At 37.5% G+C, this 21742-nt stretch overlaps 2 protein-coding genes across 2 annotated transcripts; both read right to left on the reverse strand.

Annotated features, from left to right (window-relative positions):
* Positions 1-1818: 1818 nt before the first annotated feature.
* On the reverse strand, positions 1819-3474 carry LOC136253532 (membrane-associated transporter protein-like). The gene has a single exon (XM_066046202.1). The coding sequence runs from the start codon at positions 3472-3474 to the stop codon at positions 1819-1821; it is 1656 nt and encodes a 551-aa protein (XP_065902274.1).
* A 2000-nt stretch (positions 3475-5474) lies between these two features.
* Positions 5475-9563, reverse strand: LOC136252490 (uncharacterized). Its single transcript, XM_066044926.1, has 2 exons — positions 8936-9563; positions 5475-6754 (listed from the first exon to the last, which is right to left on the reverse strand). The coding sequence occupies exons 1-2, from the start codon at positions 9440-9442 to the stop codon at positions 5651-5653; spliced, it is 1611 nt and encodes a 536-aa protein (XP_065900998.1). The 5' UTR covers positions 9443-9563; the 3' UTR covers positions 5475-5650.
* Between the last annotated feature and the right edge of the window lie 12179 nt (positions 9564-21742).

Raw genomic sequence — 21742 nt, forward strand, 5'->3', positions numbered from 1 at the left:
TATACGAAGCTTAGGAATTCATCACACAGTATCATAGACTATACCATACATAGGCTCTGGAGAACCATACATTATAAAACTTCATGTTTATGAAAACTAGCTAAATTTTATTATTAAAAGTTCTGTTTGCATAAAAACATGCAATTGCTATTATTGCTTTGTCAATTGCCTCCTCTCAATGTGAGGCATAACTACTGTACCAATCTGCATTGTACAAGAGATATGATAGGAGTTGATAAACCCTTGTGGTGCTTATGGTTTCCTGCAATTACATAGTCGGTACAGAGATCCGCCTTAATGAGCCCTTTAAGTGTGCCAAATTTCAGCCCGATCCGAGCACGCATTTGTGTTTTATGGCGGATTTTGCGAAGAGGTAGAAGAAAAAAACGAAGAAATTAAAACGAAATTTTGTTCGCTCGTATCTCGGAAATGGCTGGAGCGATTTTTTTCAAATTTGGTGTGTAGACTCCTCTTGCTGGCCGGAACCTCTCTAGGACATTTGGTTCCAATCGGATAAGGGATCACAGAGCTACATAGGTGTGAAAATTGCGTTTTCTTTCTTCCTGTTAATATACTCACGGGTGGCACGTCGGCTTCTTGGGCTGCACGACACACTACCGTGTGTCTTGATACTCATGGGTAGCACGCCGGCTTCTTGGGCCGCACGACACACTACCGTGTGTCCAGTGTTGGGAGTAACGCGCTACTTATGTAACGCGTTACGTAATATTATTACTTTTGTGGTAACGAAGTAATATAACGAAATACGCTATGAAAACAGGTAATATAACGCAAGATACTTTACTTACAAACGTAACGCGTTACCTAAGTAATATAATTACTGTAACAAGTCTAATATGACGTAATATTATTATTAAAAGTAACGAAGTTACTAATCTCGTTAGTAATCCTCTGAGTAACGCCTAACCACAACGAAGTAACAAGGCCTACTGAATGAAGCTTATTCACTAGCTTCTTACTTATAACCAAGGTTTGCACATTGTCCAACAACGCAATCATGTCACGTGATAAGGTGGTAGTTTCACACGTGACAGCTTAAGGCTGTGGACACAAAGTAATATAATATGTAATATTATTACAGTTACTTTATTTTATGGGTAATATGTAACTGTAACTAAATAGTTCTGTTGCAAGTAATATGTAATATGTAACTAGTTACTTTTACAAAGTAACTTGCCCAACACTGCATGTGTCTTGATGTTATAACTATCACACTACATAACTATTGCAACATAATACAAGTGATGTATACACTTACATTGTAAACTACCAGCAGTGTTTTGTAGCTATCGGTATGCACATTAACCACAACAGTATGAGCCAATCTTCTTGTGTGTGTAACAATAATATTATATGCAACAAATCTTATTTATGCATTAATATTACTCCTTGCTTTTACCCTCCTCTACCACTATGCCTGGACACAGGGTAGATTCTGGTGAAAGCAAGCACCCAGTCAAATGATTGGGTAGGTATACAGGAGGTTGCAGCTGCAAGGGACGTACTGGATCAGGTGAGTAGGGGCAGAGTAACTAACTACCCATGCACCAGTAAACGAACATAAAATGCTTAGATGCAAAATGAGAATCTATGTTTTCAGTTATGACCAACTTACCTAGAGGGCCTTCCTCTTCCTCCTTCAATTTTTGCCTCCAATTTAGGTCATGTGAATGAGAATGCTCGGATCGCAGTCCTATGTGGTGCATGTCACAATACTAACTGTGCCAATAATGGATTAAACTTGTAAATTAAATTTTATAAATAAATGATTACAAATATAGCCACAATGCAAGCATGTTATATTGTATAAGGTGATACACATGTGTTACTGTTATAAATTACAATAAATTCTTCATTTAAACATTGTACATGTGGAGTATTTGATGGAATATGTGGTTCATCACTATCGGTCTGACAAGAGAAGTCAACCTTATTTTGACCAATTTCCTCCTGTTTGTTGTTAGTAGGTGGTACCTTTACAAAAAATGCAACCAGAGCACCCAAAAATGAGACTGCACAAGTTAATATCATTACAGCCACAGTACTGCCGTATAAATTAATCAGTGGTCCATTAACAATAAGTACAATGGCTTGGGCTATGTATAATGCAATGCTCAACATGCCACATGCTCTTCCATTCACCTTAACATTTGAGTGTGGCCAGCTTTTTCTCAACAGTAATCCTTCAGCTTCATAAACTGACACCAGTATGAATGGAATGGATAAAATCGCGACGAGCATAATGTAAATGGCTGGAGCAAGTACTACTGTCACTATTACGTTATTAATGAAAATCATTACACCACTCTGTACCATTAGCAAAATATAAGATGCAATAAATACAGACTTTATTCCAACTAGCTTAATGATGGGTCCAAGAAGTAAGGATATCATAACAGAGATAACAGCACCAATCCCCAGTGCTAGTGATCCAAATGCTATGCCATCAGTGTAGTTCTCATAAGCTGTAGAATTCTCTGGAGCATTAATATCACCATCAAAGACAACCTCTGCCATATAACTGGTGAAGAAATATATTTGTGTATACAAGCCAACAAGAGCAAAGAAGAAAGATACGCATAAGATTATCATCGGCAATGACATGTACTGCATGAAAATGAAATTGCCTTTGATAGAACCAAATAAGTTATCAAAAAAGCAGCAGCTGGTTGCCATTTCATTTTTGTCTGCTTCACAGTCACAGGCCTTTGGTGGATTGACCATTTGAACAATAAACATGCTGTCTATAGTTGAAGCATTAGAAAGTGACACATCTAAATCAGTTTGAGTTTCTTTGGTAACTTCTTCATTAACAATAACTAGTTTCACATCATTAGTGAGATCACATGGGTTTTGCTCCTTCACACTACATAGTGTTGAAATAGCACAGAAAGATACTAAACAACATGTCACAATGCAGACAAATTTTATTTGAAAACTAAAGTCATTAGAGGAAGTAAAAATGGATGACCATTTAACTGCATCAATTCCAAATCCTATAGAAGCTCCCACACAAGCGCAAATTGAAAACACAATGTTTCCTGTTTTTGCTTGACTTTGTGGTATCACATCAAGAAGATAAGCTCTAACTGGAACACGTATGGAGCCAGTACTGAAATCAGTGAAGAATATTGCAGTGAAAACCAGAACAATAAGGACTACATCTCGAAGATCTTGTTTGTTAATCAAATCTGCTATATCTTTAGTGAAAGGAAACAACAATAGACCAAGAAGACAGGCAATTGTTAGTACTACAATAAAAGGTCTACGTCTTCCCCAGAAACACTGACACTGGTCACTAGCTGTTCCCTTGTAACTTTGAAACACTATTCCCATGATAGGACTGATAGCTATCAGCATTGCTCCATAAGTAGGTGATATTCCACTGTCAAAGATTGCAGGTACAAAATAGGCACCCTCCACAGCATAGAGTAAATCAATACAACCGGCCATTGCATTTAAGGCAAATAGCCGAAAAATTGATAAATTATTGTTAGTCATTTTCTTTCCACCTATATAGAATAAGATAACATAATTACACTGTTCACGGCAGCATCTCTGTAATAAATTATCTCACCGGCCATACAAATTGAAAACTTCCTAGGCTTATCAGTAGAATATTCTTCTCTTCTGCTATCCACCAGGTGACACTATCAGTAAATGTGACAATTTTACTGTGCATGCTTGCCTTAAAAAGGCCAGTTGTATACAATGACAGTGATTTCACTGTTTACATCATTCAATTGCAATAGTGCATAAGTTCCTCTACCTCCTTCCTGACACGCTAGATAAAATTTCTATGTTTACAACATTAAATGCTTACAATGTAACATTTATATGTACAAGTAAAACTGTCTGTTTACAGTGTAGGTACTGTAGCTACAGCGGTACTACAGCTCTAGGTACTTATACATGTACAGTATAAAAAATAAACATTGTATAGCTGATCATGAATCATGCAAACATATTATTTACATGTACTTTTTCAACGTGACAATTTGATATAAAATCCACAAAACATTTCTATACAAAAACTTATGCTAAAGTTATAATATAGTATATATGTAAGCCAGTTCATTCATATGAATTTGATAAGTTCATCAATACCATTCATCAAGCTCAGAATTCCATAGCAATAAACATTTGCAACTGCTTGATGTGTGTTCTAGCCTTATGTAGCCATGCATGGCCAGAATATAATAGGCTAATTCAACCAATAGGTGGAGCACATAGACTGAAATAATATCCCACACTAACACAAAGGTATAAAAATGTTTAAGTGATCTCTAACGTACACTAAACATCCTTTACTTTGTAGTTCAGCTTTCGGTGAAATTCAAGTATCATAGACTATACCATACATAGGCTCTGGAGAACCATACATTATAAAACTTCATGTTTATGAAAACTAGCTAAATTTTATTATTAAAAGTTCTGTTTGCATAAAAACATGCAATTGCTATTATTGCTTAGTCAATTGCCTCCTCTGAATGTGAGGCATAACTACTGTACCAATCTGCATTGCACAAGAGATATGATAGGAGTTGATAAACCCTTGTGGTGCTTATGGTTTCCTGCGATTACTTATATAATTAGCTTACAAGCTTTTGTTCTATAGTTCAAAATAATAGTTGTATTTGTAACATAATTATTCACAGTAAAAACAAACTAGTGAACGTCACTACTAAATGTAGTGAACGTCACTACTAATGTCTGCCACAATACTCACTATTTTTGTCTAGTGACGTTCACTACTAATTTTGTAGTGAACGTCACTACATTGACCACCAAGTAGTTCACTACAAAAAGTAGTGAGTATTGTGGCAGAGCAATTCACTACTAAATTTTTACAGTGTTGTTTTCATAGTTGAGGCTGTGTCATTTTAGGAAAACTGACTTAATTAACTATATTTTTTAAACAACACAGGTCAATTAGTGTCTCCATGTACATGCACCACAGAGTCACCAGTTAGTGAATCCATGCAAATCTGGAGTTTATCAGGAAACCTATTACTTTTCCTTTTCCTGTGCTCCTCATATTACCAAGGAAACCTTTGCAGTAACGAAATTACACCCGAAAGAATTAATACTGAACAAGAAAGCTGCAGAATTCCTAATAGATTTTCCTGAAAAATTCCTGCAGAAAATTTTCAAGAACTGTGCAAGAAATTTCTATACTGATTCTTCCAATGTTACTACTTCTTCATGGATGAGGAAGAAGATTACACGTCAAACGACACGTCAGATGGCTTCTCAACCCATAATAAAATAAGGCAGTTATGATATATATTGCACAGCACATGGTAAATGTACCACTACATAGCTAGGCTTCTACTAGAATAATATTACAATGTACATCTCTTGAAACCAAAGAAAATTTTACCATATAAAGGCATGCCTTACATTATCTTCAATTCTAGACCCCTACGTTCCACAGTATTATTTCGGTTTGTTACATTATCATTCTTTGCGGATACAATTTGTTACATTATACACACAATACAGTTTTCTTTATCACTGACAAAACTGTTCTACAAATACAACACATTCATGTACATATTCATTATAGTGAACAACATCATATGGAATATATATACATATATACAGTTTATGCAATCAATAAATACTGTTAATCACTTTGGAGTGGACTAAGATCTTCCATTTCATAAACATGATCAGAAGGCCGCAATTTGGAAAATCGAAATGCTTTAGATTTTCGATTACCAAGTTTTCGTATTGCCACAACTGCATTGTTTTCTTCTGGATCATGCGAATCTTCAAATTCAATGTAGCCATTTTCTACTGTTGTGCTGGAAATTGAATGATTCTCTTTCGACCATTTGAGTGAATACTTCAAGGACAAAGTTACAATACTTATTAACCCTGACACTGAGACACTGGTAAGAACATTTCTGTATTCAACAGCGGTGAGATATTTCAACAATATCCAGCGTATCATTATTGTCAAAGTGAAAACAGTAATGAAATACAGCAACACTCTTATTCCATGTAACACCTGACGAAATAGTGTTAACAGATTCCGTTTTCCTTCTCTTTTTCTTATATAGTTTTTGACAAACATTCTCTCCATTCTCAGCAGTACTATGCTGATGGCCATGTGGGTATAAGCCACCATTGCTGACACAAACAGACCGAATGATAACACTGACAGTGGCTCAGCAATGAGAGCCAACAAGATGAACATTATATGGATAGCATACAATACTGCTATTAGTGTAAAACTAACATAAACTATGTACTTCTTCACAGCATTGCAATATTCTCCTCTTCTTCTATATTTACGCCACTTTACACTAAACAGTCCAAAAAATAGCACTAAGAAAGTAAATATTGGATCTGCCAAATAGAAAAATGGTAACATGTGGTGAAAATATTTGTATGTGTGGTTGCGATAATAACCAGATGAATAGACATAAAAGGAATAGCATGAAAAGACAATCAGAATTACGGAATGAATGTTGCAGACAACCATGACAGAAACTGTCCCGTACATGTTTACTTTATTTTTAATAGCCTTCTCAATTTTCATATCCAAGTGTTGCATAACATAGGGGATTCCCCTGAGTGCAACGTAGCCAAACAGGTAGACAATGACAATCATTATTTTCATCGCTTGTCCTAACTTATCATCAATATCAGCCACTTTGAATGATCGACCTCGATACTCCTCCTCATTGGTGTCCCATCTCATTTTCACAGTAAAATGTTTCATCTACATAATAAAACCCATTAAAATCCCATGTATTTAAAATGAAACGGAGTATTGTAATATTCCATAAATTAATACATTAAACAAACATGTCAGTCCAATACTGTAAGCGTATGAGTCTTGATTTTATTCAGTACAAGCTAGGCTAACAAGCCTTTTTCACACATTACACCAGTTCGCAATTACAATTAATGCGTTTCATCGGTACGCTGCATGTATTGCTCTAAATAATGTTAATACAAAAGTGTTCCTTGAAGAGGTATATAAAATGATTGAGAAGGCTACTGTACATATGTGGACTGCCCATGGTATATGTAGTAGGAATAATTATATTTCTGCACATGATCTGTTCTAACATACAGCTTGTTACTATCTTACTGTACAGTTACATTAAGTTTGGTGTATGTATATGAAACAATTTTTGAAGGACAAATCTATAGCATGTCGAAATTTAACTCAGAAGATTTCCAAGCACCAAACCTACTGAATTTAGTACATAGTAAATCTTTAAAACTGCATTGATACAATCTCTGCAATTAACATTGCATTTGACATTGATATTGCAAGAACTACATTGTTCTCTATATGCTCTCAATTACAATAAACATGTTTGCCATTAACAACATAGTTGTGAAAACCAACGAACACAGTAAACTTCAAAGTGTGTGCAAAACAATTGTTTATTTTATTTAATGTTTACATTCATCATCAGTCGTATACATAGAGAGCTCAGTATGACAGCATGTACCAGCGAAGATTCTAGAACTGACATACAGGGCACAGCATGAATGGCTATAGTATTGGGTGCAACCTTTTTTAATCTGAAGGCAAAATGGCTTACAATTGATGCCAAAAACATGAAAATGCTGTGCTATGGTACCCCATCCTCCCAGAACAGAATTGTTCGTGTGTCATACTGTATACCTATTTACCCACCAGTGGTATGAAGGTATATCTATCACAGTAAATTAAAACAACAATCAACAATTATAATTATAAGTGCAATATGGTATACATCTTACCATTTGGGGGTCACTATTCAGTGGACTGGACTACTGGACTGGAACACTGGACTGACATATTTTTGGTTTTTGCACATTCTATGGTTGGATTTACGGAGTCTTGCTAGTAAGCACCCTTAGGGCACCTGCAGCCCACTTCTAAATGCTGAAGACGAACAACGGAATATGAGGAAAACTGTCTCTTATCTCAATAATTTCGCTACTGTTCATTATGCCACTATACAACACAGCGGCGGAGGAAGTAGTTGATATGAGGGGGGGCTGGGCTGACCCAGACTTATTTCTATAGTTTGGTAAGATAAGACCAAAAAAAAAAAAAAAAAAAAGGTCGCAACCAACTGACAAGAGCTTTCCACCTCACCAGCTACCATTTCTAGCTGATAAACTACATAAAAATCCTTTCATAGCTCGCTACACACTGACTACTTTATTAGAGTGACTGCTCTATTAGAGTATCTCGATCTTTATCACGGTTTTCAGCCCCACTCCAAGAAAGATAATTTCGGTGTGATATCATTCTGAGGGGGGGCTTTAGCCCCCTAGCCCCCCCCCCTTTTCGCCGCCTATGATACAACACTTATTTCTTACCCTGGTGTGTAGTAATGCTGCAGGTAGTGCAGGGAATTGATTGTGACAGCAATAGTTAATCAGCAATCAACTAGCCAGTAGATGGTATCCTTCGAGTTATATCCTTAGAGCAAGCTTGAGGAGCAAGCAAGCTAGTCTCGCTGCCAGACTTCTGTCTCAGTGCAGGGGCTTATCTATTAAAGATTATAAGTGCCCATACTGAAAAATCTCTAATTAGTAAGCCCCTGCACTGAACTAGAGGTCTGGCCATGCTGGCGAGACTAGCTTGCTCTAAGGATATCTTGAAAGTTATTGTCTACTGGCTAGTTGATTGCTGGTTAACTATTGCTGTCACATTCAATTACTACACACCAGGGTAAGGAATAAGTGTTGTATAGTGGCATAATAAACAGTAGCGAAATTATTAAGAGACAGTTTTCGCATATTCCACTGTTCGTCTTCAGCATTTAGAAGTGGGCTGCAGGTGCCCTAAGGGTGCTTACTAGCAAGACTCCGTAAATCCAACCAAAGAATGTGCAAAAACCAAAAGTATGTCAGTCCAGTAGTCCAGTCCACTGAATAGTAACCCCCTTACCATTTGTGTTAGCCGTTCTATAAGCCTGTCCTTGTTGATACCATGACACAGTCTGGGTATCCTGAGCTGGACACTACTGACTCTCTCATCAACATTGCCATAATAAATTGACAGATATTTGAATATGGTAGGATGAAACAAGATGTACACAACAGTATTACTCCACACCCAGTCCTCAGTAAAGGTGCTGGTATTCACTATGCCCCCAGATCCTACAATAACATCCTCAGTGTACTGAATGGTGTATTCCACACTGACATATAGTGAACTGGCATGGTTGGTAGCGAAGAAAGCAAAGCTGATATTCTCATGATTTCCTGGTAAATTCCTAAAACACCTCACTAACTGAAGGTAGTCACTAACACACACAGCATTAGTATCATTAGGGCATTCTACTGGGCCACTATTTCTAAATTCACTGTCAATACTCTGACCTACACTCACTGATCTAATCCATAACAAGAGAATTATCACACCAGCCAATATCTCTTGACGTTGACTATTCATCCTAGTTCATACTTTACGCTCAAGATGGTTTTGGTGCTATTATGGACAGTTATATAAAGATTGTAAAGGCCATGAAACTGAAACATAAAGGATGTATACACATTTTGTCATAAACACAAATGCTTCATACAGCAGTCATCCACTATATGGATGGTGCATATTTTGTCACAATGAAACATGTTCACTTGTTGTTCCCTTACTCAATGCATGTCCTATTGAATGCATGACACAATTCATCACAAGCGGTTTACTAAGTCTCCCTATGATGTAGTGCACCCTACACGATTGTCAGATTGCAAAATTTCACTGTACCGATTGCATGTGAATAAGCCAAACCTATTAACCTACAAATAGCCTAAACATATGACTAAAAGTCAAGATTGCATTACAGCACTACTACAACAGGTGTTCCCAGTAATGGAATGTAGTAAATTCCTTTTTGCATGGCATCATCAATGTGTATAGTTTAGTATAGGATAAGCCATAGGTATGTACATGGATGGAAGTTATGTATAGATTTACAATGCAGTGAAAGATGATCATTTCTGGATGCCTAGTTTGGCAGTTTGCTACCTATACAAGACCAACAAACTACAGTAAGGCAGTTACTGAATTACATTACACACTGCAAAGGGGTGTCATGTAGGTACGTGCTGTAGGCAGATCTGCGACCATGATCAAAGTATTGACCCACCAAAATTTTGTAGTAATCTGTGACTAAGAGCCTTTGACCTGTGACTTAAGTGACAATATTTCAGTATTTTTCAAATGTGGGTTTGAAATATCCTTGACCATTGACTTGGCACGGATTTGGTGGTTATGGTCGCATATCTTCCTACATTGAGTGGCTGTGTGTCACCCCCTTGACACTGTACATGTGTTATGACTGCTGTGCTCAACTCATAGCTAGGGATCGGTAACCATGACTCATTTCAATGCTGAAACCAGCTGAGAACAATCATGGCTACTCTTAGTTATATGATGGATACTGTGCCTTGATGGTTTTATGACAACAGGGTTAACAATCCTGAGCTACAGCCACTGATTTCAGCTATGCCGCCGAATGAGTGCTGATGGTACTGCATGGCTGGACCACTCTGGTACTCAGTGCCAGCCGGTGTCAGTGGTAGGTGGGGACAATGTTTTCAGTGCTTCATCATATCATTAACTTGCAGTTTTAACGCTGTCATCCTCTACTAGGCACTACTAGGTCTCTGGGACCGGGACTCGCTCATCCGGGGCTGCCAGACTGCAATCTCTATGCTAGGAACATTAGATTGGCCTAGATACCGATAGCGTTAACAGAATAATTGGCTCTCACATGTGTAACATCTTCCCAGAATTACAGTATTTAAAATATGCAATTAATTAAAGTAAAAAAAATTCGCTGCGTTTAAATCGTGTCTGCACTCCTCTGGTCGTGGGACTGTCCCACGACTAAATTTGCCAGTTTTCGTAAAGATCACGTGATGTTGCTTTGGTGAGCTTTATGCACCTATCAATGTTAAGCCCCACTATCCCCCTCCCGGGCTTACTAGGGGATTAGTGGTGGATTTTGACCTGATTTGATCTGAAACTCTGCTCCACTAGTGGGGCATTTGACCGCTCGAAATTTTAGGCATTTGTTTTAACTTGTAAGCTAAAGGAATTGACCTGTTTCCTAAAGCACCTAACAGCCATACTACATGGAGATTTGACCACTAGTCGTTCCCCCATGGGTGGAGAATTTGATTTTTCAAAAAGTCAAATCCCCACCATTTCCCCCACTACGCCCGGGAGGGGGTAGGTGGGGGATAACATTGATAGGTGCATTAGTTGGAAGATGTCATAGTCGCACTCAAGTTTACTTAAAGAAATAAGATAGTATGCTGATGGCCACTGCTAGACAACAACAGCAGCAACATGGTGTTAGCCCGCCAAGTGGCAGCAGTTCAGAACACAAGAAGAAGGAGATCTATCGCTACTCCGCACCGTGGCCATTGTATGGAATGAGTTGGAGTGTCAGACCTGACCGTCGTTTTAGGATAGCAGTAGGCAGTTTTATTGAAGACTACAGTAATAAGATAGACTACAGATATACTCTAAGTGTAGATCTATAATATATTATAATCATGAATGTATATTGTCCCCTAGCCTGTGTTTATTTTAATTTGGGTGCATACATGAGTTCAGGCTAATGTTGGGTGTTGTATACATCACTGTTTGGCAAACACAGTGTGGGGCTTGAATACCAGCCTGACGAAAACAACTTTCTTTACACACTCGAGAAAATTTGGAAATAAAGTACGACTAAGAACCAAGTTGACTTGAATTAAACTTGCATACTCAGTGACTTTAATGGGTTGTCACATAGGTATGCCGTGTAGGTAGATCTGTGACCGCGGTCAAAGGTTTGATCCACAAAGATTTTGCTGTGACCTGTAACTAAGCCTTTTCCAATCTTTGACCTGTGACTTAGTGAGACTGTGGGTAGAAAATTTTTACCACTGACTTGCATGAATTGGCCTGTGACTTAGTTTGACCATGGTCGTAAATCTACCTACACAAATTTCATTGAAATCCTAGTTTTGTGGTCATTTGGTTCGTTTGGTTCGTTTGGTTCAATCAAAATGCTTGACCAAGAATCCTTGGGTTGATTCTCTAAGTGTTTGATCTAAAGGTGATTATTTTACCATATAATTTATCCAGTAATTTATCCAGTGAATATCCTGTAGGCCTGTAATATCCACTGATTCAACTCCTGCGAAATATCTGAGTTGAATGCCAAGTCAATTTGTACATATTATCAAATTTTGTCTAATAGTTTGTGTTGAGTAATTTTCTCTGATGTGTGGTTTGGACATCTGCCTCTAAATATAATCATATCAGGGTCCAATAAACACACACCCTTGTACAATATCCAGTAATTTTTGAATGCAAAGTTAAATTTCATTTTACTTTGTTTACTTCAAATTATGTTCAATTAACCTGTGTGATCATACATTTGACATCTGTGTCCTTTTATGTGTGTGTTTGTGGGGTAACTGTTTGGTCTGAGTTCTCCACACATGATAAATGTAACATCATGTATAACTATCACACAGGCAAGTGTGTTTACTTTGAGGTTACTGTAATGCTGTTACTTTGACTACAAATATACAGTATGCTATTCTTATAGTACCCACAAACTTGACATGGCCACAACGACCAGGTTATCATATTGTATGGTAGTACTGAATGTATATTCGGGATCATGGAGATTTGGGCTTTCTTGCCCAAAAATATCCACCCAAAACCAGCCTCACCTTTTTAATAGTTATACTATGGCTGTTGCTGATATATACACCCAAAGCCTTTATATATCAGCAAATCCCAAGCAGCCATAGTATAAGTGATATATACCACTTGTGGCGCACTCACCTAATAGGTGAAAGAACTAACGAGAACTCATCCCATTTGTATTTTTTACACTAGCATCTGAAGATCGATCATGCTTTTAATAGTGTGGACTAATAGCCATCAGAACATTGTCCATACGTTAAAACGTCACTAATACGTTACTATGCTTCAACGCGCAATGTTGTAAAACTTGTGATTGTGGGATGGAGTTTATATTGTTATCATTTTAGTACTGAGTTAAGGCAACTAACTTTGCTGTTGGGACAGTAAATGAGTTATTATATTAAGTTAGGTACTTAGGACTGTAAGTTACTAACCTATTTCAACGTAGCTGTAGTAGTTTTACCATTCCGTGGTCTGTTCAAAGGCTGAGTGATTAGTGGTGGGTAGAAATATACATCCACGATTGCCCAAACAATTATTTTGCGGGAAACACTTATTTTGTGCCTCATTATCCTTTACTAACAACCAACTAGTCTATCTTAGCAAGTATACTAGTCTATCTTAGCAAGTATACTAAGATAAGCAACCACTACAAAATGAGTTCCGCAATACAAAGCTCTATGTCGCTTAATATAACAAGTCAAAGCTTAGTCATTGGCAAACCGCTTTCCCATGATATTGCCCAAGGCATTATGCAAGTTGAACCTTGAGCGGCGCCTGAACACCCACTCTAAAGTGGTATATTCCTTCATAACAGCTTGGCAGTATTGGTTAGACATAACCAAGCTTAAAAATGTCTTCAGACCAACCCCAACAGGTTTCTATGAAATTTATTTTTGTATTAATTTTTAGCTGAATTTTATGCTACTGTACTGTACAAGTAGCCTTTGGTGAAAAAAAATTGTAAAATTAATAGAGAGCTTTTTACACGATTCTTGCTGTTGTGGCCAGGTTTCTGGTGGTAGTTCTTGGATGTCATTCCTTCTTGTATTGTGATTTTGTTTTCATGTGATACACTGTACCTTGATCCTGTGACTTGCAGAGTATTTGTCTGTGGTACAGTCTGGTGTCTGGATGGGTGAATTTTTGGGTGTATCCATTCACTGGACTGGAATACTGGACTGGTATATTTTTGGTTTTTGCACATTCTGTGGATAAAATGTATTGAGTCTCACAAGTCAAGAGTCCTGAGGGAACCTATAGCCCACTACTAAATGCTGAATATGAGCAGTAGAGTATGCGATAGCTGTCTTTTAATATTTTCACTATGATTATGTCCTACAACACTTATTCCCTACCCTGGTGTACAGTAATGCTGTAGGGAATGTATATCAGCAATAATTAACCAGCGATCATCTTGCCAGTTGACAATATCCTTCAAGATATCCTTAGTGTGAGCTCAGGAATTGAGCTAGCATGGACAGACTTGTTTTCAGTGCCGCGGGATGCAATGATTATAATTAAGCACACGCTGAAAAAAATTCTAATTGGTAAGCCTTTCTCCAGAAGTAAAGGTCTTGCCACGCAAGACTATACTATACGTATATAGCTTGCTCCTTGAGCTCACACTAAGGATATCTTGTCAACTGGCAAGTTGATCGCTGGTTAACTATTGCTGATATACGTTCCCTACAGCATTACTGTACACCAGGGTAGGGAATAAGTGTTGTAGGACATAATAAATTACAGCAAAATTATTAAGACAGTTATCACATACTGCACTGCTCATATTCAGCATTTAGTAGTGGGCTGTAGGTTCCTTCAGGACCCTTGGCTTACAAGACTCAATAAATTTTAACCACAGAATGTGCAAAAACCAAAAATATGCCAGTCCAGTAGTCCAGTCCAGTATTCCAGTTCAGTGAATGGATACACCCGTGAATTTTTGGCCATTTGCCAAACTCCTCAAAAAAGTTTCCCTTTGTATGGTAGTGTTGATGACACAATAAAGTATTGAACACTTGTTATATGAATTACAGTGATATGTCATAGGGACACTATGGTACATACATACTTACATGTGTAACATAGTACCGAAAACTATTTCATACAATTGTTTATTATACGGGGATATTGTGTGTCATTGAGCAATGTTTTCACAACAACAGTTTGGAAAACTACCGTGTTATTGTAGTCTTTTAGAAGTACTGTATGTTGTAAGGTTTGTTTGATCTTAGTTGCCTAGCAGATAATTATTCATGACCCAAAGGTGGGGCCAAAGCCTATTAAATAAAGGCCACCTTTAGGATTAAAAAGTATGTACGGCCATGGCCTTATTAATGAAGTCGACATGGTCACTAAAATGAGGTGGTGAGGTAATGAAGTACACCTTAGCTATGTTTGGGACCTACTTGACATGGTAACTGGAATGAGACGGTCTTGTTAATGTGGTCATGGAATACTTGGGTGATGTGACTTCTATAATCTGTTGTTCTCTATCTACACATGTAATGTGTTTACTTTAAGTATGCACTGTAGTAAAGTGCAATATAAATATATAGTAAGTACTAACACTAGAAAAGCCTTGTTGTTGTTGCTGGTGTTTTGCCAAGATAAAATTGTTGTAGTACATCAGTTTCTTTGGCAAGTATGAATTTGTAGTTGGCCAATCAGTTGTACATATCAAACAGTATGATAGTACTGTTTAAGTAGGGATCCCCTCAAAAATGACACACCGCCTGAAATGCCACCTTCAAAAATCATCTTAGAGACATCCTATGCAATGCAAATCACCTTTATGGAATAATATTAGTCCATCTAGCATCAAATACTGCATTAAAACAAGCATAGGCGGCTAGATATACAGATTATGATTTTCTTTTCAAAATTGCTAAAACTTGGATTTTAGTCTGACTGACTGACTGACTGCCTGGAGGTCAGGCTGGAGTCCAAGCGAGGCAGTGCATGGCCACCATTTTATGCCACAATAACAAACTCACCAGTGGGATTTGCCTTTTGGGGTTCCAACAAGTGTGTGCCTTCTGCACCTCGTCTTTCCTTTTATCTCTAGTCTTCTTCCTTCTCCATGTAATGAAACCATATTGAGGTGTTAATTTTTCCTATCAACATTTTCCTTAAACAGCATATTTAGATGCTGCAAACTTATTGAAGCACTTATGCTTGGTAGATACCTGTAACTTCATGATAGGTTCGATGCCACACCCATTTAATAATGTGATCTTGGTTGATTTATAACAATCAAACACTGAGACCAGTCAGACCACACCTCTTAACAATCTATCATGTTGACACACCCCGTTATTATTGGCTATCTGTTTTCATAATGTTTGCACAATAAAATAGTGACACTCCCTCTAGTTGAAAGGCTGATTCGAGATACTCTAATACAGCAGTCATCCTAATGTATAGAACAGTCACACGTGTATAGCTGTATGCTATAATAACAACAAAAAAAACAACCTAACAAACTAGGACATATATTTAAAATTTAGAAAATGAAGTAGGGATCCATGTGATAAAAAGTTGAAAAACAAGAGATAATGATGGTATTACAGCATAACTCAGTGGGAAAATCCCTACATTGGCATGTTATAACAATGATTTTGTTCAATGCCAAGTTAGGGATTTTCCCACCGAGCTATGCTGTAATACTATCATTCATCACTTTTTATTACTACTTCATTTTTATTTAATTAATATACTAGTGTGTATGTAGTAGCATGTGGAATAACGGGTAGTTGGAAAAGGCGGATACAGTCGGACACGGACGTAGACACGGATATTTTTAAATAACACTTACATTTACAAAACAGTTATTTTTCATACCTAACATTGTTTTTACAGCAGTCTTTGCTTCCAGACCAATGTGTTGGTCTTGTCATAGCACTTATCCATTTATAAGCACACGTGCTTAGGATAGACTAGCACTCTAAAGACCATAATAATAATTATTATAGTGTTGCACACGTGCTCTAGAAACACTTCATACACACTAGGACGTATAGAGATTAAGCTGGCATGTCCCAACCTAATTTCATAGGCCAGGTCCTTGAAACCCTCAACGCTTGGTATAAGTGCCTGTGCCTTATACTAAAAGGCATAAGATTGTGGATTTGGCCTGCTAAGCTAAGTTGCATGGGGCAAACAAGCTAATCTCTACAATTATATAACCCTGTATTAGACTTTAGAGCATGTGTACAGCACTATGTGGTCTTTGGAATTCTGCGGGGAGTGCTGGTCTAGTCCTTCGCATGTGCATTTATAAATGGAAAGCGTTATGAAAAGATCAACGCCCAGGTCTGGAAGCGAAGACTGTTGTAAAAACAATGTTAGGTACAAAAAATAACTGTTATATATAAATGTAAAAGTGCTTTTGAAAATGTCCATGTCTGCATCCGTGTCCGTGTTCGTGTCCGATCATATCCGTCTTTTCTAACTACCCTGGAATAATAGTATTATGGTGATGTAACAGTCTTCCAGGATTTATCCTTTCCTGCAACTTTTGCCCATGTGGGAAAACTCTGCTTTGGAGTTATTCCAGTATAATATATGCTAAACAGCCTTGTTTTAAATTTCTAATAAAACTTTACAGTGTTGGTGTATCACCACAAATATATCCATAGTATCCTGTATCAGTGGCCAGAAGTTAGTAACGAGTAATTACAGAATTACAGCCTAATAACTATGTGTATCGTATAATAAAAATTACATTAAAGAGGTTAAGAGTTTTTGAGTTCTTGTTATAGTCACAGTGTTTGGTTTTACAAGGTTCAGTTACCTGAAATTCTCAATTATCCATGTAATAACTGTTCAATGAGAGTGTTTCATCACCTTAGTCAGTTCACGTTCACCTGAGCCCTCACCAAATATAGTCGTATCAAAGAGGTGAACATGACTTCACTCCCAATGGTTTGTAATGGAGCAAGTATGTTTTATGTTGTGAACATGTTTGCGCACCCGAATCGTCTATACTACTAAATGTATGGAATATTTGTAAGGTGTTGTAACTCACTTGTTGTTGCCCATATCAAACCACTTTTTGATAAACAGTTCAGGTGTTTAAAGGGCTTCATATGCTACTAAATGTTTGGGAAGTTAGCTTACGTATGTACATGTAACAAGAAAGCGCTCAGGTGAACATGACCCAACTGTAGTGCATTACACTGTAGTACATAAGTATGTGTTCTGTTAGAGTACATGAGTGGAACTCTTTATAATAATCGATGTGCTTTATTTATGTGAACAACTTCACTTTATCTGAGTGCAGTGGAACCTCTCTATTATGGACTTTTTTGGACCCAGAATTTTTGGTCACTTTTTGATGTAATATAGAGGTTTTCCTCTTTCAATGGTAAAATTTGTATTAACCAGACCTGTTGGGACCAACATTTTTATCCTTATTATGGAAGTTTTTTCTTTTGTGTCCTTAATTTGGGGAGTTTGTTAAGAGAGATTCCACTGTAATTCCATGCTAATGTATTCAAGCACTCGCCTACTTTGAGCACTCAGTAAATGTCCCGAATTCCCTGCCCATTGCAATAAAGAGCAGACAGGGTCTCCGAGTGGAAGAGCGGCCCTCAGCTTATCCAGGCTGGACTCCTTGCACCTCAGTCAAAATTCCTGGTAAGCAATTCTAGGATGGTCAGTTAACTGAGGATCCATTGTGTGTTCATATAATCCCAAAAGGTGTTAGGAATATCATAAACTGACTGTTATATTAGAGTGTTTGATTGCTTTAGAACATCTTAATTCTTCATTGCTGATCTACCACCTCGTTGACATCAGAGGGGGTCACCAGTAGAACTAAAAGCTAGTGTTTTGGGTCCAGAAAAGCGGTCAATGCTTCGCATACATACATCAATGGTAAAAGCTGTGGTAACCTTCTTGATATTGCTGAGATTTGGATGAGACAAATGTATTGTTTCATTAATGTATTGTGTTGTTGCTATATACCACCCACCCACCCCTAATATGGTATAGTATGTAATAGGGCTGAAACAATACTGCAAATACTCGGGTACTTGTTAAGGTAGTAAAATTCGTACTCAAGTAGTCTACTCTTTAAGATCATGTGGCATAGCTCATTGATGTTTGCCAACAAGTGACACTGTGAATTCTGTGCAAATAAATTTGTAGAATTTACAATTCTGCAAATTTAATTTGAAAATTATATGTCCCTCAAAAAGTTGTACATATACACAGTAACCAGCTGTAGACACACACACACTATATACTAGGGCTGATATTTGAGTACTCTCTAGTGATAATGATTAGCTACTTGCAGCCATACAAATAATGGCATGTTTCAATGATGGATCCAGGATGGGACATTTGGGGCAAATCCCCCTCACCTCATGGAGGAACCAGCCATACTTTAGAGTCTGTTTAAAATGCTAAAATTTATTTCAGGTCAAGATCAGTTTATAAAACTCATGAAAATATGTACATTTTACTTGCGTTTATTACAAATTTACTTGAAACCAAAGCGAACCAAAGTGAAACTAGCTATGAGAGCAGTGAGATTGTCATCCAGCACCTTTGTGCGTACTAAGCACCTCTAAAAATAATTATAGTGTTGATGTTGTTTAAGATATTCAGAGCCTTTTAAACAGCTTTTAAGACTTCACAACCATCTGCAAAGGCCAAAATTACAATAATCAACAGTGAGACACTGCTAAGAGGTAATTATGTACTGCTTCAAAAATGCAGCAACTAACAAGATAATCTGGCTCTCCCCAACCACCTACAACTTAGCCTGTTTGTGCCCCTTCCCCATGCCAGCTCCTGGATCCGCCCCTGTGTTTTATAGCAGACTATAGCAATTTTTCAAGTCGTGAAAATATTCTACTGTATTTCATTTAATAGTAACCACACTTGAGTGGTACCTCAATCGATTTCAAAAATAAGGGCTTAAACATTGTTTTTGAACATCAACTAACAAGTGGTGGATGATTTTGAATAGTCGCTGCATTGATTTTGGAACTTAGGTAATAAGCACTGCGAGTACTGTAAATACGGTACGTTATTATGCAATAGGGCTGAAACAAATAGTGCAAATACTCAGGTACTTGTTGAGGTACTTGGATAGTAAAATTGGTACTACATTGAAACCTCAGTTATCCGGACCCCACTTATCCGGATTCTTGATTAACCGAACTACGGAAATGACTGCTGTACTAGAGTAGGGACTGTTCTATTAGAATATTTGAACATACTGGTATTTAAAATTTTTTTCTTTATGCTATTTTGAGGTTATTTATACACAGTTTCAGAGATATGGACTTTTCAGACTTATGGACCACCCCTGGTCCCAAGGGGTTCGGATAACTGAGGTTCCACTATACTTGAGTTCCAAAATCAATGCAGCGACTATTCAAAATCATCCACCACTCGTTAGCTGATGCTCGAAAACAATGTTTAAGCCCTTATTTTTGAAATCAATTGTGGTACCACTGAAGTATGAATGTGTGGCATTTAATATGGTAGAATATTTTCATGACTTTAAAAAATTGCTTTGGTCTGCATATAAAACATGTCATTATGTGTATGGCTGCAAGTAGCTAATATTCATAAGTAGTCAATCATTATCACTAGAGAGTACTCAAATATCAGCCCTATTATATAGTAGTTTGTGTGTCTACAGCTGGTTACTGTGTATATGTACAACTTTTTGAGGGACATAATTTTCACGAATTTTGTGGTTGTTTTGGTTGTCTGTGAAAGTTTTGTCCTTGAAAGTAGAAATTATTAGAATTGCTATACAATAGGTAACCATGTGAAAAACGAATGACTCTCAAAAATAAACTGCAAAAATCCATGAAATCGACATGCCCAAAATATTTGTACGTACACATACATAATTATGTATATTATGTGTATGGATGTGTTAGTGTACTGGCTGTATAACGTGTACAGGTACAGATAGTTCAGTTGGATGAGGAACAGGGACACTTCTGTTTGAGGTCTGTCTTTGATCACCCCTACCCCACCACTAAGATACAATGGATACCAGATCAGGTACTAGTATGTGTAGTCAACTTGTTAAGACATCTTGTACAGTAGAAATTGTAGCATCACCTTGGTTTTTATACTGCCTGCTCAGCTGGTCACTGCATATTGTGTTAGTTCTTATGCAAAGAAGTTTGGTCCCATACTATGTGGTTGCTGTCCACAAGTTAGGGACATGTCCAAAATTAAAGGCCTAATAATGCCATGCTGTTGTCGTATAGACACCATGCTTTGAAACATTACAAAAGATGGCAATTATGCAACCAATTTCAGGAACCAGGTGTGTGCCTGGTTTAAATACACTGTGTGAAGTACGGATCCAAGCAATAATAAGTAGTGAAACAAGAAATATTAATGATGGTATTACAACGTACGTAGCTCAGTGGGAAACCGCTATGATGGCAATTGTTTCATTCAGTGCCAAAGTAGGATATGTTTTGTATTGTTTTGTTTTACTTTTGAAATACCGTGTTCATTTAATGATAATGTACATGTACATATGCTTATGTATGTGTGGGGAGTACGTTAACAGGCTTGTCCTTTTGTACAACCCTGTTATTGTGAAGTGATAAAAATACTATGGATTTTCCCACTAAGCTATGTAAGTTACGTACTAAGGTATGTAGTAACAGTTTATAGTATACTATCATTCATACCTATAGTTTCACTACTTTTTAAACCAGGCCTGTGCCCACAGCAAGACGAAATGTGGGTATGTACCTGATTTACAGGAATTGTTTTCGTAAAAATGTGTGTGTGTGTGTGTGTGTGAGTGCGTGCGTGTGTGTGTGTGTGTGTGTACCAGCGTTGAAACCGGGTCGGGTCATCCGGGTCAACCGGGTCACATTTTCTCCCGGTTTACAAATTATCCGGGTCTGACCCGGATTGGATCACGTGAGAAACGAAATTGATCGTTTGACGACGTGGAACCTATAAACGCTAGTCGCGTAGCTCTTTCGTGAGCCACGCCCACTTTTCGCGTTACAAACATACGCTCAGCCACGCCCATTT

The sequence above is a fragment of the Dysidea avara genome, chromosome 4 (genome assembly GCF_963678975.1).
Source record: "Dysidea avara chromosome 4, odDysAvar1.4, whole genome shotgun sequence".
Lineage (NCBI taxonomy): Eukaryota > Metazoa > Porifera > Demospongiae > Dictyoceratida > Dysideidae > Dysidea > Dysidea avara.